Source organism: Nilaparvata lugens, chromosome 7 (assembly GCF_014356525.2).
Source record: "Nilaparvata lugens isolate BPH chromosome 7, ASM1435652v1, whole genome shotgun sequence".
Taxonomy (NCBI): domain Eukaryota; kingdom Metazoa; phylum Arthropoda; class Insecta; order Hemiptera; family Delphacidae; genus Nilaparvata; species Nilaparvata lugens.
Genome location: NC_052510.1, coordinates 5564572 through 5586841, shown reverse-complemented (window position 1 = coordinate 5586841; position 22270 = coordinate 5564572). Strand labels below are relative to the sequence as shown.

Sequence of the window (22270 nt, the reverse complement as noted above, 5' to 3'; positions counted from 1 at the left end):
ACTCGTTCTAATTGATGTCTTTCTTGACATTCAATTCATTGAAGGCCCATGTTGCCTATATTTACCTGGATAATCTTCATTATATTTATTAGCTACCCTTAGCTTTTAAGTGTTATTCTAAGGCCAGTGACGCCTATTAATTATTTGGTCAAAGTCTATCTTGACATTCAAATCACTAAAGGCCTATGCCACATATATTTTTTATGTATGTTATTTGCTGAGCATTTTTCACAGCTTATTGTCATTTTTAATCATTATTATTGTACCTTAGTAATAACTTTCATTATTGCCCTCAACTTATATTCATTTCAGGTATCATTATTAATACCTTTGCATTTATTGCAATATCATTAATACCAATATCATTAATAATTTAATATCATTAATACCTTTGCAGTTATTGTCAGACCTTAATGGTCATTAATGTCATTGACCTAATTTCATTTAAGTTTTGTAGTTCTCTATATTATTTCACATGTTGTAATTTTCCCAAGATTTGACTAATTGTTTTTGTATGTGGCCATCTGCCTATTATTATTTTATTGATCTCAAAATATTTGATTCAATCTTTGTATGTGGCCATCTGCCTATTATTATTTTATTGATCTCAAAATATTTCATTCAATCTTTGTATGTGGCCATCTGCCTATTATTATTTTATTGATCTCAAAATATTGATTCAATGTTTGTATGTGGCCACTTGCCTATTATTATTTTATTGATCCCAAGATACTTAACACAATTGTTTTTGTATGTGGCCATCTGCCTACTATTATCATCTTATTATTATTAAATCTTTTATTGTTGATTCATTTAGTCTTTTATTGGCGTACTTACCACACTTCAAGCTATCAGTATTTTTATGTACAGAATTCAAAGATTTATTTGTAGGTATTTATACCAACTATCATCCACAGTCCACTGCCCTGCCCTTGGATTCTGTCATAAAAATTGGTCCTCCAAGCCGTTCATTTTTGAGCCAGTCTTCACTTAGGATAATTGTTAATTTTTATTACCCATTTCTTGGTCCATTGAACCTTGGGGTTTCAGTGACCGTGTGCCTAATAGTCTAGCTTGACGCCAATGATTAGGTCCCACTCTAGTGTATATTTTATTTCATTGTACCTTTGTATGTTTATATTGTTTAATATTAAGCATTCACACACTTGTTTCAAATTTTCAGTACTGGCTGCAACTCAAAGCACGCTGCGACGTGTATGCACCAGCTGGAGTAATTTGAAATTTATTTGCCATAACATTTTACAATCAGTACTTACATTAAAAATATGATAGATACTATAAGTAATATTATAAATAAGTGAATTTATATAAAAGGCACTACCGCATAAGTGGAACTTGTTCGCCAGCAGTGAGTGCGATTGAAAATTACAAATATTATAGCCTAACATTAATCAAGACTAAAAGTGGATATATACTATAATATCCATAGTAGAGAATCAAGAAAAACGTACTATAACAGACGTATTATACACTATGATCTTATAGTTATTACAAAATTATCATTTCATACACTTATCTTAAATAAACTCTAGATTTTACCCACTCTTCTATTTCACTACTTAGTTTTTTTGTTATTCTATTGTTTATAAAGTGATATGGGACTATATTAGCAAAGTATTCCATGAAGTATGTGAATTGATGTTTATTTATAGTTAATCTTGTAAAGTTTCGAGTATAAGGATTGAGTACAGACGGACGAAGGTTGTGTAAATGTGTATTCAAAGTAAGATGCTGCTTATTTCTATTGGCATGTGTAATGATTTCCCTACAAAGACCTGTCGTAGCGTTGGAACCCCAAATTCAACAAACAAATTCCTGCTTGGATACAGTCTAGGCCGTTTTAGAGCGGCTCTAATTAAATGCTTTTGCAGGGTAAATATTCTATTAAAGTGTGTGTCAAAGGTACCCCCCCATAATTCTATTCCATATTGGAACAAGGAGTGAGCGTATGCATGATATATGGTTCTTATGATTCTGATATCCTTTAGAGTATTAATTTTATAGAAAATGTATATTAGGTATTTAATTTAGATATTATGTGTTGTACATGAAAGTTCCATTTCAAGTGACTGTCAACTATTATTCCAAGATATTTTAGAAAATTGACTTTTTCGATTGTTCCACAGATACAATTATTGGGTCTAGAGACGATATGAGAGTCATGGTTGTGAATTTTTATATCTAATTCAATAGGTGGTTCACCAGTTTTTGTTGGAGTAAAAGCAATAAATTTTGTCTTATTTGAATTTAATGTGAGATCATTCAAATAAATCAAGAATAATATTATAGCTATCAACTATCTTGTACCCTGAGAGACTGAACCGCACTGAACTGGTCACAGACGGCTATTGCGCATTGAGAAAACAACACACGGCAAACTACACCACCTTGCGAGCTCGCTACTTGACTCGCCGCACAGCAAGCTTGATACAACTTGCCTCAAACACACAGGCGTGCCTCTCTGCGTACTGGACCAGCGCCCAAGGTTGCTTATTGGCGCAGCAATCGCATTGCTACAGTGTACTATTGTGTCACTCACTCAGGTTTTTCTGTTAATTTTTAAGCATGTCCGATCATGAGGAAGATTCACTTCCTGAGCCTTCTGCTCTTTTCAATGCAAGAGACAATTTACACCAGGAAATAGATTGGTTCATAACCAGCTATAAAGATTATGTTGTGGACACTGAAGCCACTTATTATCAACTATTGACTGTAAAAAACGAACTAGGTTCACTTAGAATTAAGTATGATAAGATACATCAACAATTATCGAATTCAGAGTTGCAAGCACAGGACACTTCAACTCATTTTGAGATACTCAATAAGTTTATCTCCATTACCTCTAAGGCAAACGCTGCATTAACTGCCTTTGAAAGCAGACAACGCATCAATGAGGCCACTGCTGGTGCTTCCCAGTGGCCAACATCTCAAAACGCACCTTTGGCAAATTTTCAGTTGCCTCAGATACCGCTTCCACGCTTCAATGGGGAGCTTTCAAAATGGCAAGCATTCTCAAGTGCTTTTACTAATATTATTGGTAATCAAGATAACATTAATGATTCATTGAAATTTTTCTATCTTCGTCAATCACTCAGTGGTGAAGCTCTTGCTAGAGTGGAACACATTGAAGCTGACGAAAATGGTTTTCAGCTTGCATGGAACCTCTTAAGGGAGAGGTATGACAACAAGAGATTAATTGCTGCCAGGCACGTCACGGCAATTGAATCTCCGCCTACCATAAAGCGTAACTGTCCGCAATCATTACGGGCATTCATTGACTTTTGCAAGTCCCACATCACCGCGCTCGAAGCGCTTCAACTTGGAGTCCAAATCAAGGACTTGTTGTATATGCACAAAATGTTGTTGCAGTTGGATACTGCTACTGTTCGAGAATGGGAAAAGAGTGTTGGTATACACGACATTCCCACCATTGATAAATTCTGGAATTTTTTGGAATCACAATGCAAAATCATGGAAGCTGTTGCTTCAAGCTCAGCTAACCATCATCAAGGAAATGTACAGCAAAGTACATCCAACTCGGTTGGTGCTCATAGCAAGCCGAAGTTCAATCAAAGTCAATCAAATGTTCAAGCTAGGATGCAGGTTACTACCTCTTCTATGTCACCTTGTAGTTTTTGTAATTCTGTTGGTCATTTTCCAAATCGTTGTAATGAATTATTGAAGTTACAGGTTACTGATCGTTGGAATGCTGTCCGTGACAAAAGGTTATGTTATAATTGCCTCAAGCCTTTCGCACCCAATCATGTTTGTTCGGACAAATCGTGTACACTTTGTGGCAAGAGTCACCACACTGTTCTTCACAGGTCGTATCCTCAATCACGGGACACTCAGCCTACTTCTAAGGATAAGGTAACTTCAAATCTTATTCATTCTCAATCTTTTGCTCCCTCCAGGGTAAGAATGCTGTTTTGAATTCCGTCATGGTTCAGAATACGGAAACAACTAAGCAAGCTGTTTCTCATGCAGAACAGCCTCAGAAGAACTCTCATGTCACAATGAGCTCCACTTCGTCTCTGTGTTTGCAACAGCAATCAACTGTCGCCTTGTTACCTACTGCTGAAGTTTTGGTTCAATCTTCTAGTGGGGAATTTATTAAAGCAACCGCGCTTTTAGACTCTTGCTCTGATTGTAATTTGATGTCAACTAGGTTGGCTGAAAAATTGTCACTTGTTACTTTGTATTCTGACACTTTGATTCATAGTGTAGGTGAGAATAAGACCAAATCATCTATTTCTCATTCAGTTTGCTTGTCTTCATCTGATCGTTCGTGGTCGGTTGAAGAAAATTGTATTGTAGTTGATAGCATATCATCTAATGTTCCTAGTGTGAACATCGATCTTTCCAAAATTTCAATTCCTGTTGAACTCAAATTAGCGGATCCATTGTTTGATCAGCCTAAGCCTGTAGATTTGTTACTTGGTGCTGGCATATTCGCATCGATACTTCAGCCTGGTAAATTGTATCTAGCTCAAAACGCTCCCATCCTTCAGAAAACCAGTCTAGGTTGGGTCATATTTGGTCCTTGTAAAGCTATTCGTCCTATTGCAGCACCTCGTTCGTGCCTCCCCGCTTCACCTGTGGCCGCTCCCCGTAGGGTCACATCGAATGTCCTAACTTCAAATGATGTCTCTCATCAGTTAGAGAAATCAGTTCAGGAAATCAGTTCTCAATCAGTTCAGGAAATCAGTTCTCAATCAGTTCAGGTATTAGCTACTACTTCTTCTCATAATGATGTTATCTCAGGTATAATCAATAGTTGCTCCACCTATCACAAAATCGTTCGTACAACAGCATATGTTCTACGGTTCATTCATAATTGTAAAAAACAAAATTCAGTCACTCCGCGTTTTGGTCAATTAGCTATCTCTGAAATTTCAGAAGCTGAAAATTGTATCTTCAAATCTATTCAAGAAGAAGCTTTCTCTGCCGAACTTAAGGCATTGCGTCAAAATCAGGAGCTATTGCCTAATAGTTCTATTAAAGCCTTGTCACCATTCGTTCATTCAGATTCTCTGCTCAGAGTTGGTGGACGTTTGCAAAATGCAAATGCTTCATTTGATTACAAACATCAAATATTGTTGCCTAGCAATCACAAATTCACTCGTGCATTGATTGTTGCTCACCATCGTCGTCTAAGTCATGCTGGGGTGCAGGCCACCATGGCCAGTGTAAGACAACGATTTTGGTTTCCCTCCACCCGTCGCACCATCAAAAGTGTATTGCGGCATTGCATATTGTGTTTTCGCTTTTCGGCTCTTCGCTCTGAGCAAATCATGGGTAGTTTACCAGCGGCCCGCGTTCAGGCCAATGTTCCCTTTTACAATTGTGGTTTGGATTACGCCGGTCCTATTCCCATTCGTGTAGGCGGCCCCAAATCTCGTACTTTTTCTCCACCACTCTTCAGAAAAAAGACCCATTCCTCCACCACTCTTCAGAAAACAGGCAAATGGTTAAGCAATTATGAAAATTTGAAGGTCGGTACGGTTGTCATCTTGAAAGATCCTGGTTCCGCGCAGTCCACTTGGAAGCTGGCGCGCATTACTGAAGTTCATCCCGGTAAGGACGACAAGGTTCGAGTTGTCACTGTCCTCACTCCCTCCGGCACCTTTAAGAGGGCTATTTCGAGTTTAGCGCCTCTTCCCATTGATGAGGATTCTAGTTAATCCCCTTGCTCTTATGGTTCATGTTGTATTTTCAGGTTTCATTGTTTTTTTCCCCTGGTTCTCACATGGGGCCCAGTTTTCAATTTCCAATTGCCTTGCCAGATTTTACATATTTCTTACTTTTTCTTATTGTGCCATACCCCCGTATGACACAAGGGGCCCAGTTTATGTAAAATCTGACAAAGCATCTTTGGAACGGTTTCACTTGTTATTCGTTCCGCTACTACGTAGACTTCATGTCGTCATCATGTCTGTCTGTCTGCGCGCTGTGTCTTTTGTGCGTCTGCGCTGATCAGTGACGTCTCAATCGCGGTTTTTTGCCACTGCTCCATCAGCTGGTTTTCTATACTTTTATTCGTATTTTTTCGTCGGATTGTTTGCCGTTGCAATTTTAATATTTGTGCTATTCGATTTTTTAGAATTTAATCTTGTCTTTTGGCATCTTACCTTTTAGTTATTTGCCACTTTTTCACCAAACGTTTGTGGACGTTTCACGTACGTGGCTACATTTCCGCCTTCTCGTTTTTGTTGCTAGCGTTTTTAGCTTTTCCTGTCTATTCTATTCATGGAGGTCGTCGAGTGTGTTCTTCCTGCGCTCGGTCTAAACCTTTCATCTGAATTCATCGGACTTACAAAACCTTTTTAAAGTGTGAATTATTCTTCAAATTAATTCGTTTGTTCTATTCTTCAGTGTGATTCAATTATTCATCGAGTTCTTCACTCAATTACTCTGTTAAAATTGGATAAACTTTGTCTAAAATTGCAACCTCGTGTGAGCGTTTCATCGCTATTCATTTGATCTACAAAACCTTTTTAAAGTGTGAATTATTCTTCAAATTAATTCGTTTGTTCCATTCTTCAGTGTGATTCAATTATTCATCGAGTTCTTCACTCAGTTACTCTGTTAAAATTGGATAAACTTTGTCTAAAATTGCAACCTCGTGTAAGCTTCAGTTGCCATTTTTCTACAATTGGCTTCACCTCGTGAACCTCAAACTTTCAAGTGCATCATCTCTACTGTTTGGAAATCAATCCAAAAATTCCACAATTTGAAGATCGGATTATTCGTTTGGAATTCTACTCGCTCCAGCCTACTTTTCCATTGGGGGATTCGCCTGCTGTAATGGACGTTTCCATGCTTGTCATCGCATGGCCTAATCACTTCATCGCTTGCTGATGTCCTGTTCCTGTTGGTATTGCGGAGTCGTTGCCTGTCTGCCTGGCCGCATCTCCTCTTCAAAATTTTATTCAGGTTATGTAAATCGTTCTTTTCAATTTTCATTTACGTATGCATCATTATTGTTTTATTAATGTCTATCTTGACATTCAACTCATTGAGGCCACTGACGCCTACTTATTATTGATTAATGTCTATCTTGACATGCAATTCACTAAGGCTACCGACGCCTATTTATTCATTGGATTTGACAGCTACCCTTGGCTTTACAAGTGATTCACTGAGGCCACTGACGCCTACTTATTGTTTTATTAATGTCTATCTTGACATTCACTCATTGAGGCCACTGACGCCTACTTATTATTTGATTAATGTCTATCTTGACATTCAATTCACTAAGGCCATCGACGCCTATTTATTCATTGGATTTGACAGTTACCCTTGACTTCACAAGTGATTTTTTTGAGGCCACTGACGCCTACTTATTATTTTATTAATGTCTATCTTGACATTCAACTCATGAGGCCACTGACGCCTACTTATTATTTGATTAATGTCTATCTTGACATGCAATTCACTAAGGCCATCGACGCCTATTTATTCATTGGATTTGACAGTTACCCTTGACTTCACAAGTGATTTTTTTGAGGCCACTGACGCCTACTTATTATTTTATTGATGTCTATCTTGACATTCAACTCATTGAGGCCACTGACGCCTATATAATTGTATTCAATAGTAGCAACTATTTATTTATTGGATTTGACAGCTACCCTTGGCTTCACAAGTGATTTTCTGAGGCCACTGACGCCTATATAATTGTATTCAATTGTAGCAATTATTCTTTGTATTTAACAGCTACCCTTGGCTTTACAAGTGATTCATTGAAGGCCACTGTCGCCTATTACTCGTTCTAATTGATGTCTGTCTTGACATTCAATTCATTGAAGGCCCATGTCGCCTATATTTACCTGGATAATCTTCATTATATTTATTAGCTACCCTTAGCTCTTAAGTGATATTTTAAGGCCAGTAACGCCTATTAATTGTTTGGTCGAAGTCTATCTTGACATTCAAATCACTGAAGGCCTATGCCACATATATTTTTTATGTATGTTATTTGCTGAGCATTTTTTACAGCTTATTGTCATTTTTTAATCATTATTATTGTACCTTAGTAATAACTTTCATTATTGCCCTCAAATTATATTCATTTCAGGTATCATTATTAATACCTTTGCATTTATTGCAATATCATTAATACCAATATCATTAATAATTTAATATCATTAATACCTTTGCAGTTATTGTCAGACCTCAATGGTCATTAATGTCATTGACCTAATTTCTTTAAATTTTGTAGTTCTCTACATTATTTCACATGTTGTAATTTTCCCAAGATTTGACTAATTGTTTTTGTATGTGGCCATCTGCCTATTATTATTTAAGGATTCAAAGACTTAACCTACTTACAATTGCCTTTGTATGTGGCCATCTGCCTATTATTAATTTATTGATCTCAAAATATTTGATTCAATGTTTGTATGTGGCCACCTGCCTATCATTATTTTATTGATCCCAAGATACTTGATACAATTGTTTTTGTATGTGGCCATCTGCCTACTATTATCATCTTATTATTATTAAATCTTATATTGTTGATTCATTTAGTCTTTTATTGGCGTACTTACCACACTTCAAGCTATCAGTATTTTTATGTACAGAATTCAAAGATTTATTTGTAGGTATTTATACCAACTATCATCCACAGTCCACTGCCCTGCCCTTGGATTCTGTCATAAAAATTGGTTCATCCGGGCCAGATTTCTTGATCCAGTGTTTACCTGGGATAATTGTTAATTGGACCAATTGTAAAAATTGGTCCTCCAAGCCGTTCATTTTTGAGCCAGTCTTCACTTAGGATAATTGTTAATTTTTATTACCCATTTCTTGGTCCATTGAACCTTGGGGTTTCAGTGACCGTGTGCCTAATAGTCTAGCTTGACGCCAATGATTAGGTCCCACTCTAGTGTATATTTTATTTCATTGTACCTTTGTATGTTTATATTGTTTAATATTAAGCATTCACACACTTGTTTCAAATTTTCAGTACTGGCTGCAACTCAAAGCACGCTGCGACGTGTATGCACCAGCTATCAACTATCTTGTACCCTGAGAGACTGAACCGCACTGAACTGGTCACAGACGGCTATTGCGCATTGAGAAAACAACACACGGCATACCACACCGCCTTGCGAGCTCGCTACTTGACTCGCCGCACAGCAAGCTTGATACAACTTGCCTCAAACCCACAGGCGTGCCTCTCTGCGTACTGGACCAGCGCCCAAGGTTGCTTATTGGCGCAGCAATCGCATTGCTACAGTGCCTACTTGTCATTCACTCAGGTTTTTCTGTTAATTTTTTAGCATGTCTGATCATGAGGAAGATTCACTTCCTGAGCCTTCTGCTCTTTTCAATGCAAGAGACAATTTGCACCAGGAAATAGATTGGTTCATAACCAGCTATAACGATTATGTTGTGGACACTGAAGCCACTTATTATCAACTATTGACTGTAAAAAACGAACTAGGTTTACTTAGAATTAAGTATGATAAGATACATCAACAACTATGGAATTCAGAGTTGCAAGCACAGGACACTTCAACTCATTTTGAGATACTCAATAAGTTTATCTCCATTACCTCTAAGGCAAACGCTGCATTAACTGCCTTTGAAAGCAGACAACGCATCAATGAGGCCACTGCTGGTGCTTCCCAGCGGCCAACATCTCAAAACGCACCTTTGGCAAATTTTCAGTTGCCTCAGATACCGCTTCCACGCTTCAATGGGGAGCTTTCAAAATGGCAAGCATTCTCAAGTGCTTTTACTAATATTATTGGTAATCAAGATAACATTAATGATTCATTGAAATTTTTCTATCTTCGTCAATCACTCAGTGGTGAAGCTCTTGCTAGAGTGGAACACATTGAAGCTGACGAAAATGGTTTTCAGCTTGCATGGAACCTCTTAAGGGAGAGGTATGACAACAAGAGATTAATTGCTGCCAGGCACGTCACGGCAATTGAATCTCCGCCTACCATAAAGCGTAACTGTCCGCAATCATTACGGGCATTCATTGACTTTTGCAAGTCCCACATCACCGCGCTCGAAGCGCTTCAACTTGGAGTCCAAATCAAGGACTTGTTGTATATGCACAAAATGTTGTTGCAGTTGGATACTGCTACTGTTCGAGAATGGGAAAAGAGTGTTGGTATACACGACATTCCCACCATTGATAAATTCTGGAATTTTTTGGAATCACAATGCAAAATCATGGAAGCTGTTGCTTCAAGCTCAGCTAACCATCATCAAGGAAATGTACAGCAAAGTACATCCAACTCGGTTGGTGCTCATAGCAAGCCGAAGTTCAATCAAAGTCAATCAAATGTTCAAGCTAGGATGCAGGTTACTACCTCTTCTATGTCACCTTGTAGTTTTTGTAATTCTGTTGGTCATTTTCCAAATCGTTGTAATGAATTATTGAAGTTACAGGTTACTGATCGTTGGAATGCTGTCCGTGACAAAAGGTTATGTTATAATTGCCTCAAGCCTTTCGCACCCAATCATGTTTGTTCGGACAAATCGTGTACACTTTGTGGCAAGAGTCACCACACTGTTCTTCACAGGTCGTATCCTCAATCACGGGACACTCAGCCTACTTCTAAGGATAAGGTAACTTCAAATCTTATTCATTCTCAATCTTTTGCTCCCTCCAAGGGTAAGAATGCTGTTTTGAATTCCGTCATGGTTCAGAATGCGGAAACAACTAAGCAAGCTGTTTCTCATGCAGAACAGCCTCAGAAGAACTCTCATGTCACAATGAGCTCCACTTCGTCTCTGTGTTTGCAACAGCAATCAACTGTCGCCTTGTTACCTACTGCTGAAGTTTTGGTTCAAACTTCTAGTGGGGAATTTATTAAAGCAACCGCGCTTTTAGACTCTTGCTCTGATTGTAATTTGATGTCAACTAGGTTGGCTGAAAAATTGTCACTTGTTACTTGTATTCTGACACTTTGATTCATAGTGTAGGTGAGAATAAGACCAAATCATCTATTTCTCATTCAGTTTGCTTGTCTTCATCTGATCGTTCGTGGTCGGTTGAAGAAAATTGTATTGTAGTTGATAGCATATCATCTAATGTTCCTAGTGTGAACATCGATCTTTCTAAAATTTCAATTCCTGTTGAACTCAAATTAGCGGATCCATTGTTTGATCAGCCTAAGCCTGTAGATTTGTTACTTGGTGCTGGCATATTCGCATCGATACTTCAGCCTGGTAAATTGTATCTAGCTCAAAACGCTCCCATTCTTCAGAAAACCAGTCTAGGTTGGGTCATATTTGGTCCTTGTAAAGCTATTCGTCCTATTGCAGCACCTCGTTCGTGCCTCCCCGCTTCACCTGTGGCCGCTCCCCGTAGGGTCACGTCGAATTTTCTAACTTCAAATGATGTCTCTCATCAGTTAGAGAAATCAGTTCAGGAAAACAGTTCTCAATCAGTTCAGGTATTAGCTACCACTTCTTCTCATAATGATGTTATTTCAGGTATAATCAATAGTTGCTCCACCTATCACAAAATCGTTCGTACAACAGCATATGTTCTACGGTTCATTCATAATTGTAAAAAACAAAATTCAGTCACTCCGCGTTTTGGTCAATTAGCTATCTCTGAAATTTCAGAAGCTGAAAATTGTATCTTCAAATCTATTCAAGAAGAAGCTTTCTCTGCCGAACTTAAAGCATTGCGTCAAAATCAGGAGCTATTGCCTAATAGTTCTATTAAAGCCTTGTCACCATTCGTTCATTCAGATTCTCTGCTCAGAGTTGGTGGACGTTTGCAAAATGCAAATGCTTCATTTGATTACAAACATCAAATATTGTTGCCTAGCAATCACAAATTCACTCGTGCATTGATTGTTGCTCACCATCGTCGTCTAAGTCATGCTGGGGTGCAGGCCACCATGGCCAGTGTAAGACAACGATTTTGGTTTCCCTCCACCCGTCGCACCATCAAAAGTGTATTGCGGCATTGCATATTGTGTTTTCGCTTTTCGGCTCTTCGCTCTGAGCAAATCATGGGTAGTTTACCAGCGGCCCGCGTTCAGGCTAATGTTCACTTTCATAATTGTGGTTTGGATTACGCCGGTCCTATTTCCATTCGTGTAGGCGGCCCCAAATCTCGTACTTTTTCTCCACCACTCTTCAGAAAAAAGACCCATTCCTCCACCACTCTTCAGAAAAAAGGCAAATGGTTAAACAGTTGTGAAAATTTGAAGGTCGGTACGGTTGTCATCTTGAAGGATCCTGGTTCCGCGCAGTCCACTTGGAAGCTGGCGCGCATTACTGAAGTTCATCCCGGTAAGGACGACAAGGTTCGAGTTGTCACTGTCCTCACTCCCTCCGGCACCTTTAAGAGGGCTATTTCGAGTTTAGCACCTCTTCCCATTGATGAGGATTCTAGTTAATCCCCTTGCTCTTATGGTTCATGTTGTATTTTCAGGTTTCATTGTTTTTTTCCCCTGGTTCTCACATGGGGCCCAGTTTTCAATTTCCAATTGCCTTGCCAGATTTTACATATTTCTTACTTTTTCTTATTGTGCCATACCCCCGTATGACACAAGGGGCCCAGTTTATGTAAAATCTGACAAAGCATCTTTGGAACGGTTCCACTTGTTATTTGTTCCGCTACTACGTAGACTTCATGTCGTCATCATGTCTGTCTGTCTGCGCGCTGTGTCTTTTGTGCGTCTGCGCTGTTCAGTGACGTCTCAATCGCGGTTTTTTGCCACTGCTCCATCAGCTGGTTTTCTATACTTTTATTCGTATTTTTTCGTCAGATTGTTTGCCATTGCAATTTTAATATTTGTGCTATTCGATTTTTTAGAATTTAATCTTGTCTTTTGGCATCTTACCTTTTAGTTATTTGCCACTTTTTCACCAAACGTTTGTGGACGTTTCACGTACGTGGCTACATTTCCGCCTTCTCGTTTTTGTTGCTAGCATTTTTAGCTTTTCCTGTCTATTCTATTCATGGAGGTCGTCGAGTGTGTTCTTCCTGCGCTCGGTCTAAACCTTTCATCTGAATTCATCGGACTTACAAAACCTTTTTAAAGTGTGAATTATTCTTCAGATTAATTCGTTTGTTCTATTCTTCAGTGTGATTCAATTATTCATCGAGTTCTTCACTCAATTACTCTGTTAAAATTGGATAAACTTTGTCTAAAATTGCAACCTCGTGTGAGCGTTTCATCGCTATTCATTTGATCTACAAAACCTTTTTAAAGTGTGAATTATTCTTCAAATTAATTCGTTTGTTCCATTCTTCAGTGTGATTCAATTATTCATCGAGTTCTTCACTCAGTTACTCTGTTAAAATTGGATAAACTTTGTCTAAATTTACAACCTCGTGTAAGCTTCAGTTGCCATTTTTCTACAATTGGCTTTACCTCGTGAACCTCAAACTTTCAAGTGCATCATCTCTACTGTTTGGAAATCAATCCAAAAATTCCACAATTTGAAGATCGGATTATTCGTTTGGAATTCTACTCGCTCCAGCCTACTTTTCCATTGGGGGATTCGCCTGCTGTAATGGACGTTTCCATGCTTGCCATCGCATGGCCTAATCACTTCATCGCTTGCTGATGTCCTGTTCCTGTTGGTATTGCGGAGTCGTTGCCTGTCTGCCTGGCCGCATCTCCTCTTCAAAATTTTATTCAGGTTATGTAAATCGTTCTTTTCAATTTTCATTTACGTATGCATCATTATTGTTTTATTAATGTCTATCTTGACATTCAACTCATTGAGGCCACTGACGCCTACTTATTATTGATTAATGTCTATCTTGACATGCAATTCACTAAGGCCATCGACGCCTATTATTCATTGGATTTGACAGTTACCCTTGACTTCACAAGTGATTTTTTGAGGCCACTGACGCCTACTTATTATTTTATTGATGTCTATCTTGACATTCAACTCATTGAGGCCACTGACGCCTATATAATTGTATTCAATTGTAGCAATTATTCTTTGTATTTTACAGTTACCCTTGACTTCACAAGTGATTTTTTGAGGCCACTGACGCCTACTTATTGTTTTATTAATGTCTATCTTGACATTCAATTCATTGAGGCCACTGACGCCTACTTATTATTTGATTAATGTCTATCTTGACATGCAATTCACTAAGGCCATCGACGCCTATTTATTTATTGGATTTGACAGTTACCCTTGACTTCACAAGTGATTTTCTGAGGCCACTGACGCCTATATAATTGTATTCAATTGTAGCAATTATTCTTTGTATTTAACAGTTACCCTTGACTTCACAAGTGATTTTTTGAGGCCACTGACGCCTACTTATTATTTTATTAATGTCTATCTTGACATTCAACTCATGAGGCCACTGACGCCTATATAATTGTATTCAATAGTAGCAACTATTTATTTATTGGATTTGACAGCTACCCTTGGCTTTACAAGTGATTCACTGAGGCTACCGACGCCTATTTATTTATTGGATTTGACAGCTACCCTTGGCTTTACAAGTGATTCATTGAAGGCCACTGTCGCCTATTACTCGTTCTAATTGATGTCTGTCTTGACATTCAATTCATTGAAGGCCCATGTCGCCTATATTTACCTGGATAATCTTCATTGTATTTATTAGCTACCCTTAGCTCTTAAGTGATATTTTAAGGCCAGTAACGCCTATTAATTGTTTGGTCGAAGTCTATCTTGACATTCAAATCACTGAAGGCCTATGCCACATATATTTTTTATGTATGTTATTTGCTGAGCATTTTTTACAGCTTATTGTCATTTTAATCATTATTATTGTACCTTAGTAATAACTTTCATTATTGCCCTCAACTTATATTCATTTCAGGTATCATTATTAATACCTTTGCATTTATTGCAATATCATTAATACCAATATCATTAATAATTTAATATCATCAATACCTTTGCAGTTATTGTCAGACCTTAATGGTCATTAATGTCATTGACCTAATTTCATTTAAGTTTTGTAGTTCTCTATATTATTTCACATGTTGTAATTTTCCCAAGATTTGACTAATTGTTTTTGTATGTGGCCATCTGCCTATTATTATTTTATTGATCTCAAAATATTTGATTCAATCTTTGTATGTGGCCATCTGCCTATTATTATTTTATTGATCTCAAAATATTTGATTCAATCTTTGTATGTGGCCATCTGCCTATTATTATTTTATTGATCTCAAAATATTTGATTCAATGTTTGTATGTGGCCACTTGCCTATTATTATTTTATTGATCCCAAGATACTTAACACAATTGTTTTTGTATGTGGCCATCTGCCTACTATTATCATCTTATTATTATTAAATCTTATATTGTTGATTCATTTAGTCTTTTATTGGCGTACTTACCACACTTCAAGCTATCAGTATTTTTATGTACAGAATTCAAAGATTTATTTGTAGGTATTTATACCAACTATCATCCACAGTCCACTGCCCTGCCCTTGGATTCTGTCAATATCTATTAATTAAAGAATAGCATTTTTAAAAACTGGTACTGCTAAACCTGGATAGGTTTCACAGCAGGTACCTCTAATATATTATATTACAACAAAAAAATAAAATGTAAGCTAAGATGAAATTGAATAATCAAATATATTTTAGAAAGTTTACATCTATTTTAAATGAAATAGCTGAATAAGAGAGGATGAGGATTGGAAAATGTTAATACAAGTAGAGTAGTAGAAGAAAAAGAATCAAGATTACAAATAATATTAGTTATATTATTATAGTATTTATACAAACCTTATGTAACTTGAGTCGGGCATTTGATTGTGTCAGTCACAAGATTCTGATTAAGAAACTGAATTTCTTCGGCATCCGGGGTACAGCTCTGAATTTGATTTGCTCCTACCTTTGTAACAGGAAGCAGACGGTTGAGGTTCATGGTAAATGGTCACCTACAGTGAGTGTTGAATGTGGAGTTCCTCAGGGCTCCATTCTTGGGCCTCTGCTTTTTTTGATAGCTGTAAATGACTTACCTTATAATGTGGATGCCAATACATATATTTATGCAGACGACACTACTCTGATAAATACTGGTCGTGATATTCTGACAGTTGGTGAAGGGGCCAATAATGCAATGACACAGGTTTCTGATTGGTTTGCAGCTAATGGTTTTCTATTGAACCAAGCCAAGACACAGACAGTTGTCTTCAGTTTAAGACCATATGTGAGCGACCCCTCGATTTCTAATAAGGCCAGATTTCTTGGACTGACGGTGGATAGCGATCTGTCTTGGGCTCCTCATATTGATACGGTTTTAGATAGGTTGTCTCGAGTGAACTTCCTCTTACTGCGTTTGTCATGTGTGCCTTTTGAATACGGTATGTAAAATCTTCATATTTTGCTCTGTTCCAGTCGGTTCTGTGGTATGGTCTGGTGTTCTGGGGTAATGCTACCAGGATTGGAGAGGTATTAATAATGCAGAAGAGAGCTATCAGAATAATGAGTAGAGCTGATAGAATAGCCCACTGTGAGCCACTTTTTGTTGAGCTTGGCATTCTTACGGTAGTGAATCTCTATATATTCAGTAGCCTTGTTCACACTCATAAGTGTAGGGAAACGCTCCAATGTAGATCGAACGTTCATGGGATTAATACTCGACATAGTCATGACATCAACATTCCTTTTGTCCGTCTGGAAAGGCTAAGGTCCAGCCATCTGATAATGGGTAGACTTTTATTTAATAAATTGTCCCTCAAGTTTAGAGACATGAGAACCATAGAGTTCAAAAAACTCCACATACGTGGCTCAGCGCTAACCCCTTCTATCATGTTGACGAGTTTTTTTCAGCTGCCTGAATCCAGCATAGACCTGTAATGCTATAAAAACCATTGAAACCATAAAGGCATAATAATTTGACTAGTATTCTATTATGTATGTGTTCTAATATTTTGACGTAATCTTATGCATCTATAGATGTTTCATGGATCAAGAAATATATCTATCTATCTATCTACCTACCCATATATTCCATAATCAATAGTGCCCCACTGCAGGACCTTGTCCTCAGACTTCACTCATGCAATGATTATAAGTCGCCCACTTGTGACTGTGGGATATTGCAATGTGTGGAGCAATTTAAGTATCTTGGAGTGTTAAAATGGATCACAGACTGAGTTGGGCTCCACATGTTGCATACCTGAGGCAGCGGGTTCGAAGAATGATAAATGCATTCAGACTCCTGAAAGAGGTTCTTCCTCTTTCTCAACTCAGAAAAGTTTACTTTGCATATATTCAATGAATAATCTCATACGGTATCCTGGCCTGGGGAGGGGCCTCATCGGCTACCTTGGAGCCCCTGGCTGTAGCACAGCGTGCAATTTATTAAAAACTGCCTGAACAGGGATAGTCGCTACCCATCGGAGTTAATCTAACAGGAATACCATGTATTGGATATCAGACAGATTTATATTACAGTTTTTGACATCAACATAGCATTGGCATTGTGCAGCCACGCCAGCTCAATAATTGTACCAAGACTAACAGCCACTATCTATGTCACATTCTGTACAGGAATATCCCAAACCATCTGAAGCAAATGGAAAATGTTGTCAACATTATCACCTTTAAATGCTCCCTTAAGAGGTGGCTGTTTGAAATTGGTTGGAACGCCGCATCGCGGCTAATCCAATCCACCTATATCCATTGTGTATCCATAGTCGTGTGGACTATTAATTGCAAGCGATGAGGCATGTAATTGATAACTCGGAGTAGCATTTATTTTCTCCCGAATTTTCTCTGCTTTCAACTCGGTAAGCTTTTGATGGTAGTAGCATAGTTGTTTACATCAAACTATTGTCGATACAACAACCCAAACAGCCATTAGTTGTTTACACACCGATATGTCGTCAAGCACTGCCGTTAATGATTTGGAGATAATTCAAAATGAGTTATTGAGGTATATTTGTTTTAAAAAGTATAATACATTTTTTCCAATAGCTTTTACACTGAAACTTCGAGGTCAACATTTAAAGTCAAAAAAATAAAAACCAGAAGATCCATTAGAGCATTAATATGTTATCATATGAAATTCAAAATAATATGAGTTATTCATGCCAGATTTCATCAATTTGTAGAATTTTCATGTTCCATGCAATAGACCAAGACTCGATAAGCTATTTCAAATACCGTTTGTCAGAACCGCACACCATTTCAATTCCTACGTAAATAGAACAATAGACTAAACCCATTCCTTGACCCCCCCCATTCTATGACCGCTACAATACATTCAAAAAATCTTGTGAAAAATTATGTTGCTCAATTGATGATTAAGTTATTATTTTTGAGCTCTACTAACTCTTTATTTTTCAATTGTTTCTTCTTTCTTTGTATTTATACATATTTTTCATACTCCTTTTTCATGCCCCTTCACTAACTTTCCTGAATCTAACTCAAATATCGTTCTCTCTAATCTTATTAGTTATACTGAATTGTTGTGAATATTTAATGAAGTGCGATATTATTTTCAAATTATTTCGTGTTATAAAACATGTCAGGACATGACATAATTCACCTGATGGACAGTATTAGAGGAGGCTGTGGTTATTAACTGCGCGAGGTCTACTGTTCACAGAACTACTAGTGATAATATGATTTAGCATCTAAAGTTGCCAGCTGTATAATAAACACGTCACCCTGCGATAAATTGTGTACTGGTATTTGACCGAACGTAGTGAGGTCTATGTTTCAACTCGGATTTTCTTTTGTCTGTATGTAACGCGATTACGGCCAAATGCGTTGATAGAATTCGATGAGATTTGGCAGGAATATTCCTTTTTCAACTGCACGTCAATGTATACACAAGTTTTTTTTGAAATTTTGCATTTTAAGGATAATATGAAAAGAAAAGGAATTCCTCCATACTCTGATATCACTATAAATATAATCATCTATTGAATATAGGATCAATCAGACTATAGAATTATTCATAATCAATCAGCTGACAAGTGGATTATTCATTGCATGCATTAAGCCCACCGCAAAGTAGACCCACGCTAAAGCAACACGAAAAGCAACCCACGCCGTGGGATGTTTTGTAAACCATTGTTAGGTTTTTCCAGACATCTGTGTAGTGATAATAGTACATGCAATGAATAATCCACTTGTCAACTGATTGATTATGAATAATTCTATATAGTCCGGGCACAAATGTCATTCCGTGGACATTTTTGGGTAACAGCCGTGGAAGTCTCAATTTGTCTACTTGACATGTCTCAATTTCTTCGTTAGGTCTAGCATAATAAGTATCATGATGATGATAAGTCGAAATCACAGGTAAACACCTCGGAAACAAGTTGGCCGCCAAAATTTTCAGGGTTTTGCTATATCGCTTGTAATTCAATAACCGTTCAAGATATTCAACCGTTTTTCAGACGAAAATATTTTTAAAATCTTCCTCTACAATTTATGTTCAATAAAATTTTCCTCTAAAACGCATATTTTTTTAGTTATAACCTTCAAAAGCCCAAAAAACTTTTTCTCTTAATTTTTTCAAATTTCATTCCATTATAACTTTTTTGTGCAAGAGATACAGAGGAATTTTAAATCTACGAAATTTAGAGAGTTTTTTCAACTTTGGAACCATATATCTTAATGCGCTGTACGTTCTCCAGCGCAGCGTTCTCCAAAAAAATGAGTTCTCCAGCGCCCTCCAAAGAAAACCCTGCATGATTTCTGGTGCGTTTTTCCATATGCATGAGGTAACAAGCTATAGTGAGGTCCACATGTCGATTTTCAAGAAATCGTCTGTAATTCTAATAATGTCGAAGATATTGGATCAATGCAGCCATCTCGAAGCTCCAAAATAATCATACTACAATATCCGATAGATTTATCTAATTCCAACAACATTTACTATGGTGAATATAACTTTAAACTCTTGAAAACTCTTGAATTTTGGCCGCCATCTTGGATTTTTCTATGACAGACATTTTTTAGATTGTCATCATGGTAAATCTATTTCCACGTACATCTTCACGAAGAGATTGATACCATTTTCAAGTCTGTACCTTCAAGTCTGATCCAACTGAATCAACTAGAACAGGTGACATCAGATACTTGTGGATGAGAAAACTGCTTGAGGTCTACTGTTCACAGAACTACTAGTAAAACAGTAGTTTGGAGTTGAAGTTAGTGTAGTTGTTTGTTACCAACTGTAGATAATGGTTCCTTAGAAGACCTATAAAAATAATTATCACTCCCCTATCATTGAGAAACTGGAAAATGTTGGAAAAAAATATTCACCTCATGAAAGAGAGTTGTTCATATTGCATTCATTAATTATTACTGAAGAGTGAAAGAATAATTTCCTTTTTTCTAATTTAGCTTAGCTTATATTCATCCTAAAATGGAAGATTGAAAGAATATGGAATTCTGTGTAATTCATCATACATCGCATATTTCCTGGACCATCTATTGACAATCAACAACTATGGAAACATTAAATTCATCTTTGAAACACTGATGTAACCTATCTATTTTTTTTAAATTCAACACTTTACTGATATATATTACTACCAATTGATTGAGAAGAATATGATTTCGGAATAATAAATGCTGCACGACTAAGAACATAATCAAGTCCGTATTGAGATGTAAATGAAAAAATATTGATTGTCAGATAAATTTCATGATTCACCAAATAATAAAGTCAAGTGTGACATGAGATACATTTACTTTTTGGCGGTACGAAGCTCGCCGGGTAAGCTAGTTTAATTATAAAACCCCTGAGCTTCATGCTGTATTATCTCAACTTAAACCTTTATTAAGTAACGGGTTAACAAAAACTTGCAAAATCCTTACCATCAATAGCAATAATTCTCTTCATAAGGTTTTCATCGACTTCAGGCAATCCAAAACGTTTCTGAGCCTCAATCACTCTCTCCATTGCTGAGCATGTTGGACTCTTGCGAACAATGCAGTATATGAGACCCTATAATGAGGAGAACATTATTGATTCAGTTACTATAACAGTGTAACAGTAAGTCAATAGAATAGAGCAATTTCATTCAAAATACAGTGTCCCACGACAGGTGTAACAGCCGACATAGATTCTCCTTGAAATTTTCAACAAAAAATGACCAGTAAAATTTTCTTATATCGACCTTAGTTTTAGGGATACGAGGGTAGGCTGTTGAGTAATGCACACATGCTTGTAGAGCACAAACCAAATCAAGGTCTATAAAAACCAGGTCAAGACACCCCTGTTCCTTATGGAGCGGCCATTTTGTGTGGTTATTATGGCGGTACATTTGAAATCCAATCTGATTTAATTTGCTCGTAGCAAAATCATGCATTATGCATTTCAAAAACAATATTCTGGTTCAGATAATATGTAAATTGAGGTTTTTGATTTTTTAATAATGAAATTTCAATAATTTATTTATTATTAATAATTGTTCTTATTCTAGTAAAATGTTATGATTCATAAGGCATTGGGACAAGAGGCTAACCTCGAAAACAGTTGAAAGTTCCCAATAATTTAAATCTAAAAATCAACAATTCAGTTCCTAGTTGGGATCTAAATACTATTATTCTGTCAGAAGAATTTATTTTACAATTTAAAGCCAACTGTTTTATAACCTTGAAAATCTTGAAAAAGATTACAAACTAGCTGAACCCGGCCCAATAGTTAATAAATTCTCATGACAAACTTTAGCTGGATGCACACCTGAGGAGGCGCGATGCGGCATTTTGCATCCAGGTGCTTCTTGCTTATTGGTTTGAATGGAAGAACTCACACACACTGAATCGGGCATGACGTGAAACGGTGTGATAAGGCAATCTCCATAACATCAACACTTTGTATCACCAAGTCGCGCCTCCTCAGGTGTGCTTAGCCTTAGCTTAATCTGACGCACTATATTATTATGCAAATTATCCAACAATCAGTATTTACATTTGTATCTCAATATGGACTTGCTATGTGCTTAGTTAGCTGGGCAGCAGTTTTATTTTTAGATACCTATAGTTGAATGCAGCTTGCTGGGAAATTGAATGATTCAACTGCTTGCTGCTGATTTTCCCGTGCATATTCTAAATTTACAATATTTCGTGTTCTACGACCCAATTTGGATGTCGTTCGTACCGCGGCATTATTATTAGAATTAACATTTTGTGAATCAGTAGAAAGAAAATAGAAAAAATCTGGTGTGGCGCACTCACACAACTTTCCTTGCCGTTATGAAAATTGATCACCTGATGCTAGTGTTCACGCGCATCTCAAGTCTACTATTCAAAGATCTGAGCCAGCTGGTGACAGG

The 22270-nt window shown here is 37.2% G+C and overlaps 1 protein-coding gene across 13 annotated transcripts in view; it reads right to left on the bottom strand.

Moving 5' to 3' along the window:
* Positions 1 to 22270, bottom strand: part of LOC111053064 (linear gramicidin synthase subunit D-like) — a 181011-nt gene that overhangs the window by 88571 nt on the left and 70170 nt on the right. For all 13 annotated transcript variants that reach the window (XM_039433514.1, XM_039433515.1, XM_039433517.1 and 10 more), the window contains one exon: positions 20811 to 20940. In XM_039433514.1, the coding sequence (XP_039289448.1) occupies positions 20811 to 20940 (130 nt within the window). The remainder of the gene's footprint in view (positions 1 to 20810; positions 20941 to 22270) is intronic.